Source organism: Heterocephalus glaber, unplaced genomic scaffold (assembly GCF_053883595.1).
Source record: "Heterocephalus glaber isolate CG9 unplaced genomic scaffold, H.glaber_assembly_v1.0 deba00001481, whole genome shotgun sequence".
In the NCBI taxonomy this organism is placed as follows: domain Eukaryota; kingdom Metazoa; phylum Chordata; class Mammalia; order Rodentia; family Bathyergidae; genus Heterocephalus; species Heterocephalus glaber.
The window spans coordinates 25,254,743-25,273,126 of record NW_028258317.1 but is presented as its reverse complement, the minus strand read 5'-3'; the positions used below and the strand labels follow the sequence as shown (position 1 = coordinate 25,273,126).

Below are 18,384 nucleotides of genomic sequence, written 5' to 3'. Positions count from 1 at the left end.
TCTTGGGGCTAGTACTGCTGGCCAGGTATATTTTATCTCCATGGAGCTGCTGACTCTCCAGGGCTTACCTTCTCTCCCTGCACATTGGCATCATCCATGATTGGGCTGGTTGATTGGTTGGCACCTCTGCTGCTCAGTGTTGAGGGAAAACAAAACACATTGTGGGCATGGAGTTGGTGGTGGCCACTGCCAGGGCATAGAATCCATGCATGCAGAGTTATTTACAGGAATCCTTTAAAAAATATTTGGTAATATCTGCACATTGAAAACTATAAAACACTACTGAGGAAAATTTTAAAAGCCCCAAGTAGACCTATTTATGACTCAACATATTTGATATTGTTAGAAAGTTAATCCTCCATAAATTTGTTTATAGATTTATTGCAATCTGTCAAAACTCAACAGCCTTCTACCTACATATTGACAAAATGATACTAAAGTCTATGAAGAAATGCAAGGGATCTAAGTAGCAAAAACAATTTTGAAAAAGGACAAATTTAGAGAATTTATAGTACTTAGTTTCTGGACTTACTATAATAATCATTTCTACAATAATCATTTCTTTGTGGTATTAGCATGAAGATAGGCATATAGATTAAGAGAACAACACATAGAAGGTCTAGAAATAGATCATAAATATTGGATTAACTGATTTCCAACAAAGAATACAATGGAGAGCAGATCATCTTTTTAATGGTGCTAGAACAAGATATCCTCATAGAAAGCAATAATCCTCATTCCTTACCTCATGCTATACACAGTTAATTCAACTGTATCACAGACCCAAGTGTAAAGGCAAAATTATAAAGGCTCTAGAAGAAAAAATAGGAAGAAGTCTTTGCAACTTTTGAGTGGGCATAGATCTCTAGAATAATACACCACAAACAACAACAACCAAAAAATCCCCCACAAACCATATAATGATAGATATATTGAACTTAATCAAAATTAAAAACTTCTGGTCTTTATAAGACATCAGTAAGAAAATGAAAAGGCAAGCCACAGACAGGGATAAAATATTGCCAGTAATTTCTGACAAAAATCTTACAGCTGAAATATATAAAGATCTCTTACAATTCATTAATAAGAAGACAACCTAATGAAAAAGATATTCAGGGCTAGGTCCTGCGCCTTCAATCCGCTTCCATGTCTTGCTTCTGTAGCTCATCAGACCTCCAGCATCCAAAATGGTGCAGCAGATCAATAGCAAAGAGGCTTTTCAGCAAGCCTTGGATGCTGCAGGAGATAAACTTGTAGTAGCTGACTTCTCAGCCACGTGGTGTGGGCCTTGCAAAATGATCAAACCTTTCTTTCATTCCCTGTCTGAAAAATATTCCGTGTTGTTCCTTGAAGTAGATGTGGATGACTGTCAGGAGAGTGTGAAGTCAAATGCATGCCAACCTTCCAGTTTTTTAAAAAGGGTGAAAAGGTAGGTGAGTTTTCTGGTGCTAATAAGGAAAAGCTTGAAGCCACCATTACTGAATTAGTCTAATTGTGTTTTCTGAAGAATATAACGAGCTATCCACTGTGTAAAACTTTTAATTTTTTTATTTATGAAAAATATGAAGTATGGAAACTATATACCCAACTGCCATCTAATTATAAATGACAATAAAATATTAATTCTACCCTTTTTAAAACTGGTGTCTTAATAGCTTTTAAAATAAATGAGAAAAGGCAAAAAAAAAAAAAAAAAGAAAAAGAAAAAGATATTCAGATGGCCAATATATACATAAAAAAATGCCCAACACGTTATTTACCAATAGGGCCATACAAGTTAAAACCACAGTGAGATACCAATACAACTCACTAAAATGATCACAGTTAAAACTCATGGTGGGCCGGGGATTTAGGTCAGTGGCACCGCACCTCCCTCACCAGTGCAAGGTTGTGAGTTTGATCCCCAGTAAAAAAAACCCAAACAAAATAAAACAAAACAAATTGGTGGTAAGGGGTTGGGTTGTAGCTCAGTGGTCAAGTATTTGCCTATCATGCACAAGGCCACAGGTTCAACTTCTATTACCCACCCCTCTTACCCCCCAAAGACTAATATATGACAAGAGTGTGAAGCAGCTGAAACTCTGATACACTGCTTTGGGAAACTAGCCATTTCTTATAAATTAAACATGGATCTACCATAAGAGCCAGCAATAAATCCCACCCAGTTATCAAACACAAAAGAAAATATATGTCCGCAAAAGATGTACATGGTTGTTTATACCAGCTTTGCTGGGAAATAGCCTAAAACTAGAAGTATGCCAAATGACTATCAACTGAGAAATGAATGAACAATTTGTGATAGATCCATATAATGGAATACTGCTCTGGAAAAAGAGGAAGCAGTGATTGGTTTATGCATTATTATGGATGAATCTCAAAAATGTTATGTTGAGTGAAAGAATGCAGACTCAAAATTCTATATACTATGATTCTATTTACATGAACTTCTATGACAAAACAGAAGTGAGGTAGTTTGGGGGCTGGTGAGCAAGGGTTGGTTGATCATAAGCGTAGGGATCCACTGGGGCGGTGATCCCTGTAGTAACCACAAAATTGTTACAGAGGTGTGTGCATTTGTTAAAATCCGAATTGTACTTGAAATCTATTGTGTTTTATTATAGGATGCTAATTTGAAAAATAAAACAAAAAACCAGACTATTCCCAGTTCCTAAGATAATGAAGTTCAGGTTTTTTTTCTACAGTGAAATAAAGCAAATGAGAAAAAAAGGAATTTAGTCTTTCTTATTCAGAAAACCTGACTTTGAATCATACTGTTATTCTATAAAACATCAAAATTGAATCACACATTCAAAAACAAGTAATCAAAACATGCCATCCTAATAGTATTTCCCAGTGGTTTTTATGAAGAGTTTAGTCAGTGGAATTTTTTTCTATTTTTCTTTCCTGCAAAATACAGAATATAAATCGTATGAAACAGATATCTTCTATCACCAACCAGGAACTAAAGATGATGCAGGATGACCTCAATTTTAAATCTACTGAAATGCAGAAATCACAAAATACAGCTAGGAATTTGACTTCAGGTGAGAGTTGGTCTAAACTTTCATACTTTTTTCTCTGTAACAAATTAGAACTGTAAAAATGTGTCATTGTTATTCTCTTGGACTTTTTCTGAAAACTTCATTGAGGAAAGATATAATTTATGATTTCCTATTACCCTGATCATTTGTAGTCTCAATTTTTGTGTGACTTTTTCCCATCAACTTATTAGTATTACATTGATATATTTTCTTTTATTTAATGTTTATTGAATACAGACTTCTCTGACTTTTGATGGTTCCTTTTATTTATTTATTTATTTATTTATTTATTTATTTTGAGACAGGGTCTCACTATGTAGTTTTCAGGCTGGCCTTGAACTATGTAGCCCAGGCAGGCCTTGAACTCATGGTGATCCTCCTGCCCCAGTCTCCCAAGTGCTGAGATTACTGGCCACTTATGATAGTTTGACTTAGGATTTTAAAAAATTTTACAATGTCACTTTTTAAACTTTACTTCAAATTTGGGGTTTTGATCTTATTTTGAGCTAGTGATAATGTAGTTTGATACTCTCTCATGATGCTGGACAGCAGCAGTGTGCCACAGCTTCCAGTTAGGCAATCATGAGGGCAAACAATTAATATTCGACAATGTACTCTGTTGCTAAGCTAGGAGGCTCAGTAGGTTAAGTATAAGTGCATTTTTGAGTTAAGATATTTTCAACTTATGATAGATTTATTGGGAAGGAACCCTGTACTTCATGCCTGTACCTTATCCTGGGAATTGTTAAAGATAAAGCTGGATGTTAAATAGTAAGGACAAATTTTAATCAGTAACATAGAAAGTAATTCAATAAGGAAGAGGGTCCAGTGTGAACTGAGTTCAACTTTAGTCAGTACAGAGGTGACTGGGCATTTCTGAAGGAGAATGAGGCATCTAGGTTTCAGCAGAATAGGGGAACTGAAAACATACCAAGGGTTTGTCAGTGTGCAGCAAATGCTGCTTAGGCTAGTTGCTGTCTGTTGCCAGTTACCAAGGTTGGGACTCTGTCTTCCCACAGTGACTGGCAGACAGAGCCCCTTGTCCTCTGATGATTACTTCACGAAGGAATGCCTTGGGAAACCAACACTCCTGGTTGTTAAGGGTGTGTGTGTGTTCCTCAGAGGAACAGTGGAAGGATTCACAATTATAAGCTCTTTTTTTCTTTGTGTGTATGTATGTGGGAGATTATTGGGGATTGAACCCAGGGTCTTCATACTGAGCAATCCCCCCACCCCCTATTATTATTTTGAGGTATATCTAAGTTGCTTAAGTTGCCTACGATGGGCTCAAACCTGTGATCCTCTTGGCACAGCTGCACCACTATTGTTTGTAAACTGTTTTTAGTAAATACTCTAGGAAGGGTAGCAGGAGCGTGTTGTCAGGGGTTGGTTAGAAACAGTAAATTCTTTTGGCTGTCTTGGGTTATTGCAGACAAGACTTTAAGAGCAGGTAGGGTGGTCCTAGGAAAGTAGATGTTAGAGTTATGATGTTAGAGTAAGATGTTACAATTATGTTAGTGTTTGTTTAACATGTTTGTGACCCGAAGTCCTAATTCAAATGGCATGCTGCCTAGGGGCTCTGCTTTGAGTTTTATCATTCCCACAGGCTTGAACCACTGGGGTCTTGCATGCATGACTGTCCTGTCATGTGGCTTGTAGCACTTCTTGGGGGTGTTTGATTACAGTAATGCAAAGAAAGGCATTGATTTAGTAGTTCCTTAAGGAACTTATTACAGTCTTTAAGGAAAACATTAAAATGGTATAAAAAATTGTAATACAGCTAATTTGTGGTACAGCAGTTATAAACGCATATTATATACACCAGCAATGGTGTACTTGTAAGATTTCCATGTTAAATTTAGAGAATTAATTATTGATAAACTACGAGTATAAATTTCTTTTAATTTAATGAAATAAATTTGTTGATTATTGAAATAATTTTTAATTGGTATGAATAGTATTAACATTTATATTTGGGCAGTAATTATTCAAATTCAAGCAACAAAATAGATTTGGTCCATTTATAGACTTTTTATTAATTTTATTAGTAAAAAGACATCAAAGTGACTAGATCTGTTTGTACTACCAGTAATGTAAGCCATGCATGTACCACCAGTGGTTCAAGCCAGTGGGAATATGTTAAATATTCAGATGTGGATAGAGAATGGAGGATGAATTCATCTGTCAGAAATCTGGAGTTTTTATGGGTCACAGCTGAGGGCTATTTGAGATGAGGCCTCAGACAAGCCTAACAACTAGTTTGGTCAGGTACAAAGGTTAAAAAAAAAAAAATCCAGTCTGTCTACTGAATGAACTTTCCAAAGCTGGTAGAATGACAAATTATGATATTGTAGTGAAATAATGCTATCAAAGAAGTATGCATAGGGCACAGTGGACATATATAGGACACAGATCTAGCCCACTCTTAGATAATTAAGGGAAGCATCCTAGAGGAGGTGGTGTTCAGTTTTAAGTACTACTGCCACCCATGCTCGCTAGCATACAACTAGAGCAGGACTCTCCAAGAGAAATAAAATGCAAACTATGTTTATAATTAAAATTGTCTCATAACTATATTTTTTAAAGTATGAAGAGGTAGATTTTAATAATTTACTCAACCCAGCATATCCAAGAAAGTGTCATTTCAACCTAAAATCTATATAAAAATGATCAGTGAGATATTTTATACTTATAATATTTTAGTGCAGACTAGGCAACATTTCAAGTGCTTAAAAGCCATGTATGACTAGTGGCCGCCATGGGAATAATGCAGGTAGAGATTAGAAACAAATATGCAGGGCTGGGGATTTAGCTCAGTGGTTCCAGCACCTGCCTGGAAAGCGCAAGGTCCCGAGTTCCATCCCTGGTACCAAAAAATAAATAAATAAATAAATAAAAAGAAACATCTGCAAAGTTGAGCTTGAAGAAGCTGGGATAAAGTTATGTAAAAGTGTGTCCTGAATCTTTGGTTTATGAGTTGATGGACTCTGACTGTGGGTGTTTTTTATGCTGGTGGGTGGTAAATTTGAATTAGCCATGTTTTCGTCTACATGGATTTATGTGGCAGCTAGTGAGATTATAGAAGATGAAGAGATTTTTTTTCCTTTGGTAATTTCAAAATGTTTAAAGATTCTTGTAATGGAATAGTGGATTCTAAAAAGATTTGGGCAGCACAGTCAAACCTGATCTGAAATGACATGAGGCTGGGTGTTATCTTTTATAATCCTACCTTGTGTGACTATTTGTACTTTTTGTTATCGAAATATTCATGTATTTGATGAGAGGGTGCTGTCTCAGGCCCTAATGTATGCAATTATTAGTATATACATTATGTTGGTTTTAAAATATAAAGAATTCTGTATTCAAAAGCGCAACTGCCAACTAGGTGTGGTGGCATATGCCTGTAATCCCAGCAGGCTGGACAGCTGAGGCTGGAGGATGGCAAGTTGAGCCCAGCTAGGTTTAACTTAGTGACTTAGGGAGTCTCTGTCTCAAAAATAAAACATAATCAAATAACCCTGGGTTCAATCCCAATGCAAAAGAAAAAAGAAAAGAAAAAAATTAAAACACTACTGCCCAGGAGTTTTAGATAAGGGATTATGGATCTGTAAATATTGGATCTGTAATATATTGCGTGGAACTAGCGTAGCATTGACTAAGAGTGAGGATACAAGTGGACAATTGCTGTTATTCTATACATTTAAACATTTTTTATGCCAAAATTTGTTTAGAATTTGTTTTCCATAGTTTCATTTGTAGGTCTGATTTACAGGCCAAACAACTGTAGGAGTTACATTCTAACCTTGGCTTAGATGTACAAGTATCTTATATCTGAAAATCATCATAAGAGTTTGTTTACCTTCCAGGGGTAATATATTTTCTGTTCCACTTTTGTGAATTGCCAAGGAGCAATATTGCTTCTTGGGTGGAAGATGAAAAAAATCTTGAGATACTGTAGCCTTCCAAAGGGTCACTGTACGTAAACAGATACACCGTCACCTCTGCTATAAAGGGGACTGAAGCGATTGGGTAAAAAGACTGTAGAAGGCGCCTTAGGGGACTGATAATTAAAAAAAACAGAGTAGAGAAACACTGGTGTACTGTGTGGTAAAGAGGTGAAGAAATCTTTTAGTAGTAGTTTTTATTTATATTTTTGGAAAGGAAACTCTAGGGAGTAAACAAATGTGCTGATGGCAGAATATTTCAGAAACATTTCCCTAGGTCAAAGTGGTTCCTTCTGAGATTTTGCTACTATGTACACACTGTGTGGTAAACTTTGCAACTTCATAGCATATCAGAAGGAACTAGACTGCATCCTCTTCCTGTCTCTTCTCTTGGAGAAGCTTTTAGCTTTATAGGGGACCTGTTGTTAAGGATAGATAAACCTTACCCTAAATCAACCAAGCATTTTCTCGAAAAATCAATTCGTGTAGTTCTTAAATGTATTTTCTTAGTATATACTTAAATTAAATTTGCAGTTAGTTATATAACTATTTCAGTCAAAATATCTATAAGCTAAGCACATTTCCTGTTTCGAGCATTAAAACATCATAAGCCTTAGTGACTTCTTCAGCACTTTGATTATCATTGTATTTCCAACCCTAGTAGAGATATGAATTCAACAAAACAACTCTTTTCAGTAAAGTCCTGATATATGTGGTCTCAGTATGATCAAAACATGTGCTGAAAGTTAAATAAAATTTATTATAGTAAAAGACAAATTGCCATTAATACCCTCAAAATACTTCCCCTTGCTTTGAAATACTTATCCTATTGGTCTTGGCAATGAGTCTTTTATTATGATAAGTTTTTTTTTTAAGAAACATTCACTGTATTTTTGACTGAATATATATATATGTTATATGTAATATATATTATGGTCGTATTTTAAAACTTTAATTTTAAAACTGTTAAGGGGATAAAGGAAACATTCAACGAGTATCCGTTTAATTATACCAACTTTTAAAAGTTTTGGTTATACAGGCACCACTTTTCAAATCAGTGAGTGACTTATTCATCTCCATTTATTAATATTATTAATGTTATTAATATTCAAATACTGAGTTTCTGTTACTTGGTCCAGGATGCTATGCTTTATTACCTCTGCACTTTATATTCTTTGATTGTTTTCTCTGCATCACTTTTTTCCTACTTTGGTTGGTTACTAATCCTTAAGGCCTCAGTGAAAAAGCCCTGTCTTTAGAGAGCTCCTCTTTATCCCTGCCACTTGCTCTTATGGTGTGTTGTGTTTCTCTTTTCATAATCATCCAGTTTATTGTGTTACTTAATTGCCTGGTTCTACCTCTGGGATACAGCTCCTTGAGGGAAAACTGTCTCTGTTGACCTCTGTTATATCCTCACCATCTGGCATACTTTTGAATGAAAGAATGAAATGCATGTACATGTGTACAGTCAGTCTTCATTGTTCATAGATTCTATTTGTGAACTTTCCTGCTCATTAAATTAATTTGTAACCCCAAGTCAATAATTGTAGCATGTTCATGGTCATTCATAGTATGTGCAGAGTGGTGAAAATTTTGAACAGCCTGACATACACATTACAAGCAGAGGTTGAAAAAGGCAAGTTTGCCTTTGTTTCAGTTCTTATACTATAAGTTTCCTTTTTCTCTAGTACCATCTTTGTGCTTTTTTTTTAAATGATCATGCTATTTAAAATGGCCCTAAAGTGAAGTGCTGACAGGCTGTCTAGTGTCCTAAGGAAGGGCAGGAAGACTGTTACATGGCTAATGGAGAAAATGTGCACTGGATGGATAAGCTTTATTTCATATATAAGTTCTAATGTTATTGGCCATGAGTTAAATGTTAACAGATAAAAAACAGTATATATTTTAAAAATGTTTCTAAACAGAAACACTCATGAAACATGATTATAATATTCAAAGTTGACAAAGTTTTTGTGACCAGAGGCTGTATTTCCCCAATGAGCAATAGTTTGGCATTTGCTGACTCATTCTTCATGGTGACTTTATAGAACATAAGTACTGCAAACTGTGAAAATTGAATGTATATGCAATTATAACATTGTTCTCAAATATGTATCTATATAATGTTTTATAATGATATTGATTTTTATATAACTATGTGTATGTATCCTGACCCTATTAAAAGTAATGAGTATTTATCTCATAAGTTATATTATCAAGTACAACAAAAAACTCAGGTGTGTTTTTATATGAGTATGGAGACAGGTGTGGCTAATATATATCAAATTAAATTGGTGAGTAAGGAGATAAGCTTTCTTAATTTATCTTTATAGTGTCTCATTGGTCAAAGTTCACATTTCTTTTACAGGTACTTTTGTAAAACATGATTTTTAATTGTATTTTCTTATGTGAAAAATAAAATTTTGGTTTATTATGACGTTACATTCGTATTTTTCAGACAGTCAACGTCTACAGTTAGATCTAGAGAAAATGGAGCTCCTGGAAAGTAAGATGATAGAGGAACAACATTCTCTGAAGAGCAAAATTAAGCAAATGACAGTGGATCGGGAGACGTATAATGATTTGCCAGCTTTAAAATTATCAGGTGAAGAAAAGAGGAAGGTAAATGCCAGCAACATTTTACGAAGTTATAATTCAGAATGGTTCTTACTGATTGGGTTTAATTTTAGATGTACTTAGTAACACCATTTTCAGTCAATTATTTGACACATAAGCTAAGAAAAAAATAATAAAATTTTTTACATATGTAGTTGGAATTTACACTGACTTGAAGTATTAACAAGAGGCAAAAATTGAAAAAAATGGCATATAAGCTACTACTTAATATGGAGCATTTTAACAAATATGAACTTTGTTAAATGTAGATTTGATATATTTCTCTACCGAAAACTTGTGTCTTTTCATTCCATTTACATTAAAGTAAATTTTGTGGAGGTAGAGACAGACATGGAAGTATTATTATTAATACAGTTAATATCCACATAGCTTTTTTTTTTTTTTTTGGTACTGGGAATCGAACTCGGGTCCTTGCGCTCCACTTAGCTTTTAATGAACATCAAAGGATATTTTTACAAATAAGTCTTAAAGTAATTATACCTGTGGTAGAATTTTATCAGAATACAGTCGCTGGGCCGGGGATTTAGCTCAGTGGTTTCGCCGCCTGCTGCGCAAGCTCAAGGACCCGAGTTCAACCCCGGTACCAAAAAAAAAAAAGAATACAATCGCTGAAATTATTTAAGCCAAATATAATTTGTATTGGCTTACTACATCCTTGCTACAGCCTGTTATTTACTTCTATTTGGACTGGGGCCGGGGATTTAGCTCAGCGGTGCCACCGTCTGCCTTGCAAGCGCAAGGTCCCGAGTTTGATCCCCGGTACCAGGCAAAAAAAAAAAAAAAAAAAAGGATACATACTTCTATTTGAATCTATCTAGAAATTGCATCAGGAGAGAACGGTATTATCAACCCGTAAAAATGCCTTTAAGAAAATAACAGAGAAGCTAACCAGAGAATATGAGACACTGAAAACACAATTACAAGAAAATGAGACACATTCTCAGGTAAAATTTTTTTTAAAATGACTTTGGAATGTATTTTTTTTAGAATATCTATCTTCTCTTAATCTATATTTTTATCCCTAAACAACTCTGTCTGTCTAGCTATTCCTGCTTTTAAACCACTTAAATATTCTGCCTTTCAAAGTGTCCTGATTCTGAATCATCTTCCCTCAGGATGAATTAAATCTTCTTGCTTTCTTGTCTTCAATAAACCATAAAGACCAATTCTTTGTTAGGCACTGCTGTTAATAAAACCATTATGATATACTGGATAATATAGCTTGAAACGATTTCTGAAGTAAAGCATAAACTTCTAATTTCAGATGCAGAAATTTTGAACACCCTTTAAAAGCTACAAATAAAATAAGTCCTAATTACTAATATCCCACCAAGCAACAGAAAGAATTCTTACCATTTTAGTATGAGTCCTTTTAGTATGTATGTTACATATACATATACATTATGTGTACACATACATTGTACATATACATAAATACATATTTATTTTCATATATTTATAGAAATTATATCGTACAAATTTGGGATCTTGTTTTTGCTTTTAACTCTATCTTGTAAGTTCTTTCCTTTGTCAAGAGATATTTTAAAGTATGATTCTAGTGACTGAATATTATGCTACATAGATAGAGCATAATTTATAGAAACAATATCCAAGTTAGCTAATTTCAGTGGTAAAACTGTTCTGAAGTCAAGTGCGTTGATGTACACCTATAATTTCAGCACTGAGGAGGGATAAGGCAGGAGGATCTTAAGTTTGTGTTCTGCCTGGGCGATTTAGCAAGTCCCTGTCTCAAAATAAAAAATAAAAAAGTGTTCAGGATGTAGAACACCCCGGATTTGATCCCTAGTAACCACCAACAAAACAAAACAAAACAAAACTGTTCTGATAATGCTATGAAGAGCAGTTCTATCCTTGAACTTCTTGGTTCACATTTCCAGTTGTTTACTTAGGATACACAGACAAATAATGACAGCCCACTTTCATATCACTCATCCTATTGATAATTACCTGACAGTGTTTAATATCATCCAGATTGGGAACTTTGAGAGGACAGAAATAATGTCTCTTACTCACTTTATACCCAACACTGTTATTAGTTTGCACATGGTAGATACTCAATAAGTATTTTTCAAATAAAGCATTATGCATCATATACAAAATCAGTAATTGTGGTCAGAGTCATATCTAATTAATCTATGTTATCAGTTTACACCTATGATTAAAATACTAAACACATTAAAAAATTTCTTCCTTTTCTTTAGTAATATATGGCAAAAAATGTCACTTGATTACCCACTAATTAGAGACAATCATTATTTACATTTTGGTCTCTAATCCTGGCAGACTTTTTCTTTGTATTTATACATTCATATTGATTATATTGTTTTTACAAAAATTTAAATCATTCTATACATATAGTCTGTAAACATTTTCTTAAAATTTTTCAGCCTCTTTGCTTTTGAAATAACATTTTAATGGTAATAGCTATTTCATTGTATGTATATGCCATCCAAAAGAAAGGTATACCTTATGGTCTTCTTGAAAGGAATGTAGTCTCATGAGAGTTTGCCACAACTACCAAAAGCTTAGAAATCACTATTTTCCATATTCACATTCACCTGTCACAACTTCATAATACACAAACCTAGATACACTCTTATAAGTAGCAAAATTATCTTTGGTTCAAGTGGGGATGACACCGGGAGAGAAATACTTAAAGTGTGTGAGATCACTGTTTTAAATGGTTCTTAGACAGAAGCGTATATTCGATGAACTACTAGCTCTCCTCTTCCCCTGAATAGATGATTTAAGGTGGAAAGCACTTGACAAATGCTATTTCTTAAGAATCAATCAATGGCTACTCTGTTTATTTCCATATTAAATGCTAGTCATATCTTAGCTCCATTTATTGATAACCAGAAACCATACTAAAAGCCACAATTTAAAATCCTTCTCTGTATTATTTAATGTCTTTTGTGGATCCCAAGTGATCAAATCCTATCTCCTAATCTTTTACAACTATTTTCTTAAAAACTGGGTTTGGGCACTTACAAATAATTTTATGTAACAGATTATTTAAGTTACAGAAAAAACCCAAATTTTCAAAAATAGGCTTGTGATCATGATGTCTACGGAGGTTTAAGGCCAATCAGTCATGTAGAAGAATAAAGTAAAATGAATTTGACCATCTGACATGGTGTTACTTCTATTTTATTTATTTATTTATTTTGGTACTGGGGATCGAACTTTTGGACCTTGTGCTTGCAAAGCAGGTAGCAGCACCACTGAGCTAAATCCCCAGCTGGTGTTACTTTTATATCATTATTTGTATAGCACTTAAGAGGTCTGTTGCATTATAACAAGGCCACCTCTTTCTATAAAACAAAGAGAAAAAAGTCTGGTACTTGACTTTACAAAACATTATTAATGATTTATTGCCAAGAAGTGCTGACTGCTTCCTGAAGAGCATCTTAACTTCAAGGTCCTATTTAGGAGAGAGGGAGCATGCATTTAATAGTATTAGCTCACAGCACATATAGTTCACAGAGTAAGTTAATTATGATTCATCCTAACACCTAGATCTATCTCTTTGGAGGAGACGATAGGATGGCTGCTACATTAAGATTGAACTTAGGCCCTGAAAATAATTTTAACATGAGAGTAAAAGGAACATTTTTATTGCTGCTTCAGTATCATATGTTTAAAAATGTTCAGTACTTTTTTGAAGTATCTATGCAGAACATTATCTTAGTGTTTCATTTTTCAGACAGCCCTTTGCTTAGAAAAAACTATGTGCATCTTAAAAAAGAAAGACCATAACCCAGAGTTACAAGTTAATTAAATCAGAAAAACAATTTAATTCTGTAACAGTAAAATTGTCTTCTGAGGAAACGACCATCAGTAAAATATCCACATTAGTTTCCTGTTGATGTAGAAATTATTGTAACAGTGCCAGCTTTTTACAAACCCTCTTATAATCTTCACAGTGCAGCTCTGGTCTTATCAGAGCTTCTGAAATTAGACAGGAAATTTAGCCTTGGAAATAAGGAAGTTTTTCCTATATAACTAAACCTTTGACAGTGTTAGAATATATGTTACTCTTGTCGCATTAGATTTCCAAATTTCAAAGAGAGATACCCATCGTTTCCCATTTTTCTTCTTTAAGTTCTCTTAGGAAAAGGAAAATTATAAATTATCATTTAGTTGGCATGTTTATTATTATAATAAACATTTAAATATTTTCTAATTAAATAATATAGAGTAAAACCTGTTACAGGATTAAACATTTTATTAATATATTTGTTACTGTTTAAGTTTTCTGAAATTTTTTAATCTATTACAGCTTTATCTCAAACGCAAGTTGATAAGATTTGAAATGGCATTTTTTCCTTATCCTCTTGAAAAAGTATATAATTGTTTCAAATATGAGCAACAGTTAATATTTTTCTTTTGTGTTTTTAGCTTACAAATTTGGAGAGAAAGTGGCAACACCATGAGCAAAATAATTTTGTGATGAAAGAATGTATCCTTTAAGATGGTGAAATGAATTTGAGTGTTATTATTTTCTAGGAATTTTTTTAGAATATAAGTTTTTTAATTTTTATAAACAACTTATCTGTTGCAAAGATAGTTTACCCAGCTAAATCACAAAACCATCAACTCAAGATATCCAAATTGTTTTATTAATAAAACAAGTAAAAACTGATTAATCTTCACATAGAACTACAAACGAAGCTGAAAAACAACGTCTATTTTTAAAACAAAATGTGTCAAATATAAGGCTTTGTGTTTATGTCTAATTATCTAGGATTGTCACATTCTTTTCATGTACATAATGCAAAGCCTGGAAACCAAGGCTTTGGCATTCATAGAAATCACCTGAAAATCCTGCTTATTTAAAACCCAGCCACTTGCATACATTTACAGTGGATAAGAGTCTATGTTATTTTCTAGGAATTTCTTTAAAAACTCAAATGAAATTAATTCAACAAACATTTTTATCAAATACTCAATATGTACAAAAGCACTCAGCTAACTGAAACACAAATGAATACTTTAGCTTTCATTGTACAATTGTAGGGCATGTGTGTGTGTATGTGTGTGTGTGTGTTACATGTATCCCACAGTAACTAATAGCAAACAGACCTTGAGAATTGCCAAAAATAGGAGTATAAAGTCATGGTGATAAATGTATAGGTTTTGGAATTGGGAGATTTAATTTTAAATGTTGACTCTACCACTTAAAAGCTTTGGAGTTTGGGCAGCTTACTCAACCTGTATAAGCCTCAATTTTATCATGTTTAAAGTAGTATTTCCATCATGATTTTTTGGAGAAAAAAAAATATATAACTATAGTTATATGTCACATTCACAATTTGCTTAAAGTCTAGCACTCCTAGTTCATTCAGTGCAACACAAAAGATATAATCTTAAAAAAGAGTGAGGTCTAGAAACTAGCCTGAAATTCTGTGTGGTACAGTATTTTATGATTCCACAACTTGGTTGTAATCCCAGAATTAGATTAGATGTGTAATGTATTAAGGATTAAAAAGTAAATTTACTGCAAATTTTTTGAAACAACTTTTGCTTGGCTTTTTAGGTTTTAATTTATGTTTAGTCTATTAAAATAATTGCTGTATTTAAAAAGTATTCTAGGGCTGGAGATTTAGCTCAGTGATTCCACCGCCTGCCTAGCAAGCACAAGGACCCGAGTTCAATCCCCGGTACCCAAAAAAAAAAGTATTCTAGTTGTGCTTTTTCTGTACTACCTTATATTCATTAGAAAATATCAGTATGATTTCATTCCTTTCTGAGCCACAATTAAGATAATATTTTTATTGACAGTGTTCTCCCTTAACTCATGTAACAGTCATAGCAACCAAGAGTCAGGAAAGTGATTACCAGCAAATCATTAAAAATGTGACCAAGCAGATTTCGGAGTACAACAGAACCATCGTGGATGCTCTACATAATACTAGCAGGAATGGAGTCTGAATCAACCGATAGTTTCTATAGAAGTTATCTTCTTGATGCTAAACTATGTACAAGATGACTGAAAAATTATAATATCTTGGCTTTTAAGAGTTATATCTAAAATTTCTAAATGCTGTAATTTTTGTGGCCTCTTTAAAGAGTGGTGTTTTAAATAGTTTAATAGTTCAGTAAAGAATTCTCATATAAAAAAGTGTCATCTCCTTTCATGTGATACTTGTATTTGTTTTGTGGGTGTTAAAAGTGTCTTAGAGAACCAAGAGCTTTAAAAAATGAGCATTGAGGGCTGGGGATTTAGCTCAGTGGTTCTGCCACTTGCCTTGCAAGCTCAAGGTCCTGAGGTCGATCCCTGGAACCAAAAAAAAAAAAAAAAATTACCATTGAGATTTACTTAGCTGTATAATTTGATAGTGGTAGCAAATAAAATCATTTTTTTCATGTTCAACACTAGGAGAGATACATAGAATATGATTCTGATTTAGTTACTTATATCAATCTTGTTGGGTTTTCTTAGATTTTTAGCACTGAGCCTTCTCAGCCTTTGATGTCTATTATTCAGCATGTAAAGTCAAAAGCAAACATACAACATGTTCTGTGTGTAGTAGCCTAAAGATCTAGAATTAAAACCTCTAGTCTTTATATTCATAAAATATTTGCACACATATATATGTCAAGAAAAAGATGACATTTAAGAGAAATACTGCACATGTGTGAACTCTTTTAGAGTATGGCTGCTGCTCTTCATTTCTACCCTGGAGATTCCATTTGCTTCTTGTATTATTAGGACCTAAGAAGATCATAGCATTAGCCAATGCATTTGAAAAGAAAGGCTAAAAGAGGTAGAATCATATCATATTCAAATAGCACACTTAAGGGGAGAGGCGCATAGAGTCTGAGAGGCATAGTAATGACAGACATATCTTTTGTGAGACGGGAACGAGTCACTTTGGGCAGCATCAAACATTCTTTAACCACTAACAGTTTACCCCCAGCGTCACTTGGGCAGCGTCTTTGCTTACATACTGACTATCCCAAGCATCACCTGGGCAGGTATCATTTTAACCGGTTGACTCTTACATTGAATAAAGTTGATAAAATTGTCGCTTTATATTTCCTGTTATCTTATAAAAATTAATGAAAAATGCAATTTTTGGTTATCCTGTATTTAAATAATTGGACTGCTAAGTGATTTAAATACATCCTCCTTTTGTTCTGATAACATGTTCACCAAATAACTAGTACTCAGTATTCCTGAAACACAAGCATTTCTTTGAAAGAGAAAATTAATCACCAAAATGAGCCTTTTAATAGAGATATCATTTACATACTATAAACTTTATTCATACATGCTGATTGTATAAATATTTGTCACTATAAATTGGTCAGCTTTAGTCTGTGTAAGTTTAGGTAAAGGAGTGAATCTTCTTAAGCCTGGTTATCTGTAGGTTACTAATATAGCTGGAAATCATAGAGAGTGATACATTTATTAAGGTGGCATTTCATAAAATGTGTTCCTCAAATCCTGAGTTCCTTTGATTATTAGTAGCTATCAAAGGATTCATGGTCAGAGAAGTTTGGGAAACACTGTATGAAACAAAGGTGAATTGCTTTCTTTGTTCCTCACTGGTTAGAGCCCTTAATATGCTACTATATAATAAACTCAAGAAGAGTATATCCCGTGAAGCATTTCTCAGAGATATTTGTCCACAGAGCAGAAGCTGAGTCACATGAGACTTTAGTTCAAGAAATAATAGACTTTATATAGTATATAGATTTTATCAGTAAAAGTAATTTCCTCTCAAGTTCTTTGAATGGCTTTTTGGCTGTATCCAGGTGACTCCTAAGTGTGCCTTTTTGTAGCCACCATAGATTTATTTTACTGTGGTTGTATGGACTTTTGCATTAGAAATTGGTAGCAGAAATGTTTACTAAATCTAAATTCCACAAGAAAATACTGTCTTGGGAGTCCAAAAAATGAAAGCAAAAATTCAGTAGAAGTAACAAATGGTGAATTTCGATGACAGTTTGCCAAATCCTTTATTTATTCATGAAGTATTTGCTGTAATTTAGTGACTAGGCGCCGTTATTGTATATGTCTGACTGCTAAAACTGTTCCTTTTCTATACTGTAACAATACAGGTATGAGAAAGCACATGGCTTGGTCCAGAGAGCCAACTCCCACAGTCTCTCAATCACTGAGTATTTTGTAGAACTACTATGGAGAACAGGGATCTGGGAGACCTGTTAACTGATAGGTAATCTTTATTTTCCTCATTTCAAAGCAAATTCAAAAGCTTTTCTTTTGTAAAGTTTATTATTATTTTTTTTAATCTTGATTTTTTTCTTTTTTGGCAGAATTGGGGATCGAACTCACGACCTTGTGCTTGCCAGGCAGGTGCTGGCACCACTAAGCTAAACCTCCGGCCCTGTAAAGTTTATTTCTACTTAACTGTTTTTGACTTTTTACTGTACCCTTTCAAATTAATTACCAATTTTTACTATTAATAATAAATATTTTTTTCCTGAGTGATGGGATTGTGGGGTGATCTTAATCTTCCTCGGGATTTTTTAGTATTTTCAAAATTGTGATATACGTAAAAAAATATATATATATATATATATTTTTAGTACTTTAATTTGTGTAAGGATATGTGGTGGTGCTATTGTTTGGAGATAGTTTGAATGTCCCCTAGGGCTTCCTGTGTTGAATTTACCTTCCACTGTGAAGCATTATGCCGGTGGAAACTTTGTCCAACTATGGTGTTTAGATGGGGCTGTGGGGATGTGATTAGGATAAAGTCATTAGAGTG

At 33.8% G+C, this 18,384-nt stretch overlaps 1 protein-coding gene, 1 long non-coding RNA gene and 1 pseudogene across 5 annotated transcripts in view; all 3 read left to right on the top strand.

Annotated features, from left to right (window-relative positions):
• Ift74 (intraflagellar transport 74) overlaps positions 1–16,682 on the top strand; it is a 117,463-nt gene extending 100,781 nt beyond the window's left edge. For 3 of the 4 annotated variants that reach the window (XM_021252935.2, XM_021252937.2, XM_087183818.1), the window contains 5 exons: positions 2,918–3,044; positions 9,444–9,607; positions 10,441–10,566; positions 14,045–14,105; positions 15,453–16,682. In XM_021252935.2, the coding sequence (XP_021108594.2) occupies positions 2,918–3,044; positions 9,444–9,607; positions 10,441–10,566; positions 14,045–14,105; positions 15,453–15,577 (603 nt within the window). In that variant the 3' untranslated portion in view covers positions 15,578–16,682. The remainder of the gene's footprint in view (positions 1–2,917; positions 3,045–9,443; positions 9,608–10,440; positions 10,567–14,044; positions 14,106–15,452) is intronic. The other variant, XM_087183817.1, reaches the window with a different exon arrangement.
• LOC147825873 (thioredoxin pseudogene) lies at positions 1,050–1,686 on the top strand (annotated as a pseudogene).
• Positions 16,683–17,643: 961 nt separating the features above from the next.
• Positions 17,644–18,101, top strand: LOC147825872 (uncharacterized). The gene is made up of 2 exons (XR_015440045.1): positions 17,644–17,829; positions 17,930–18,101. It is a non-coding gene; the product is annotated as an uncharacterized LOC147825872 (long non-coding RNA).
• Positions 18,102–18,384: the final 283 nt, after the last annotated feature.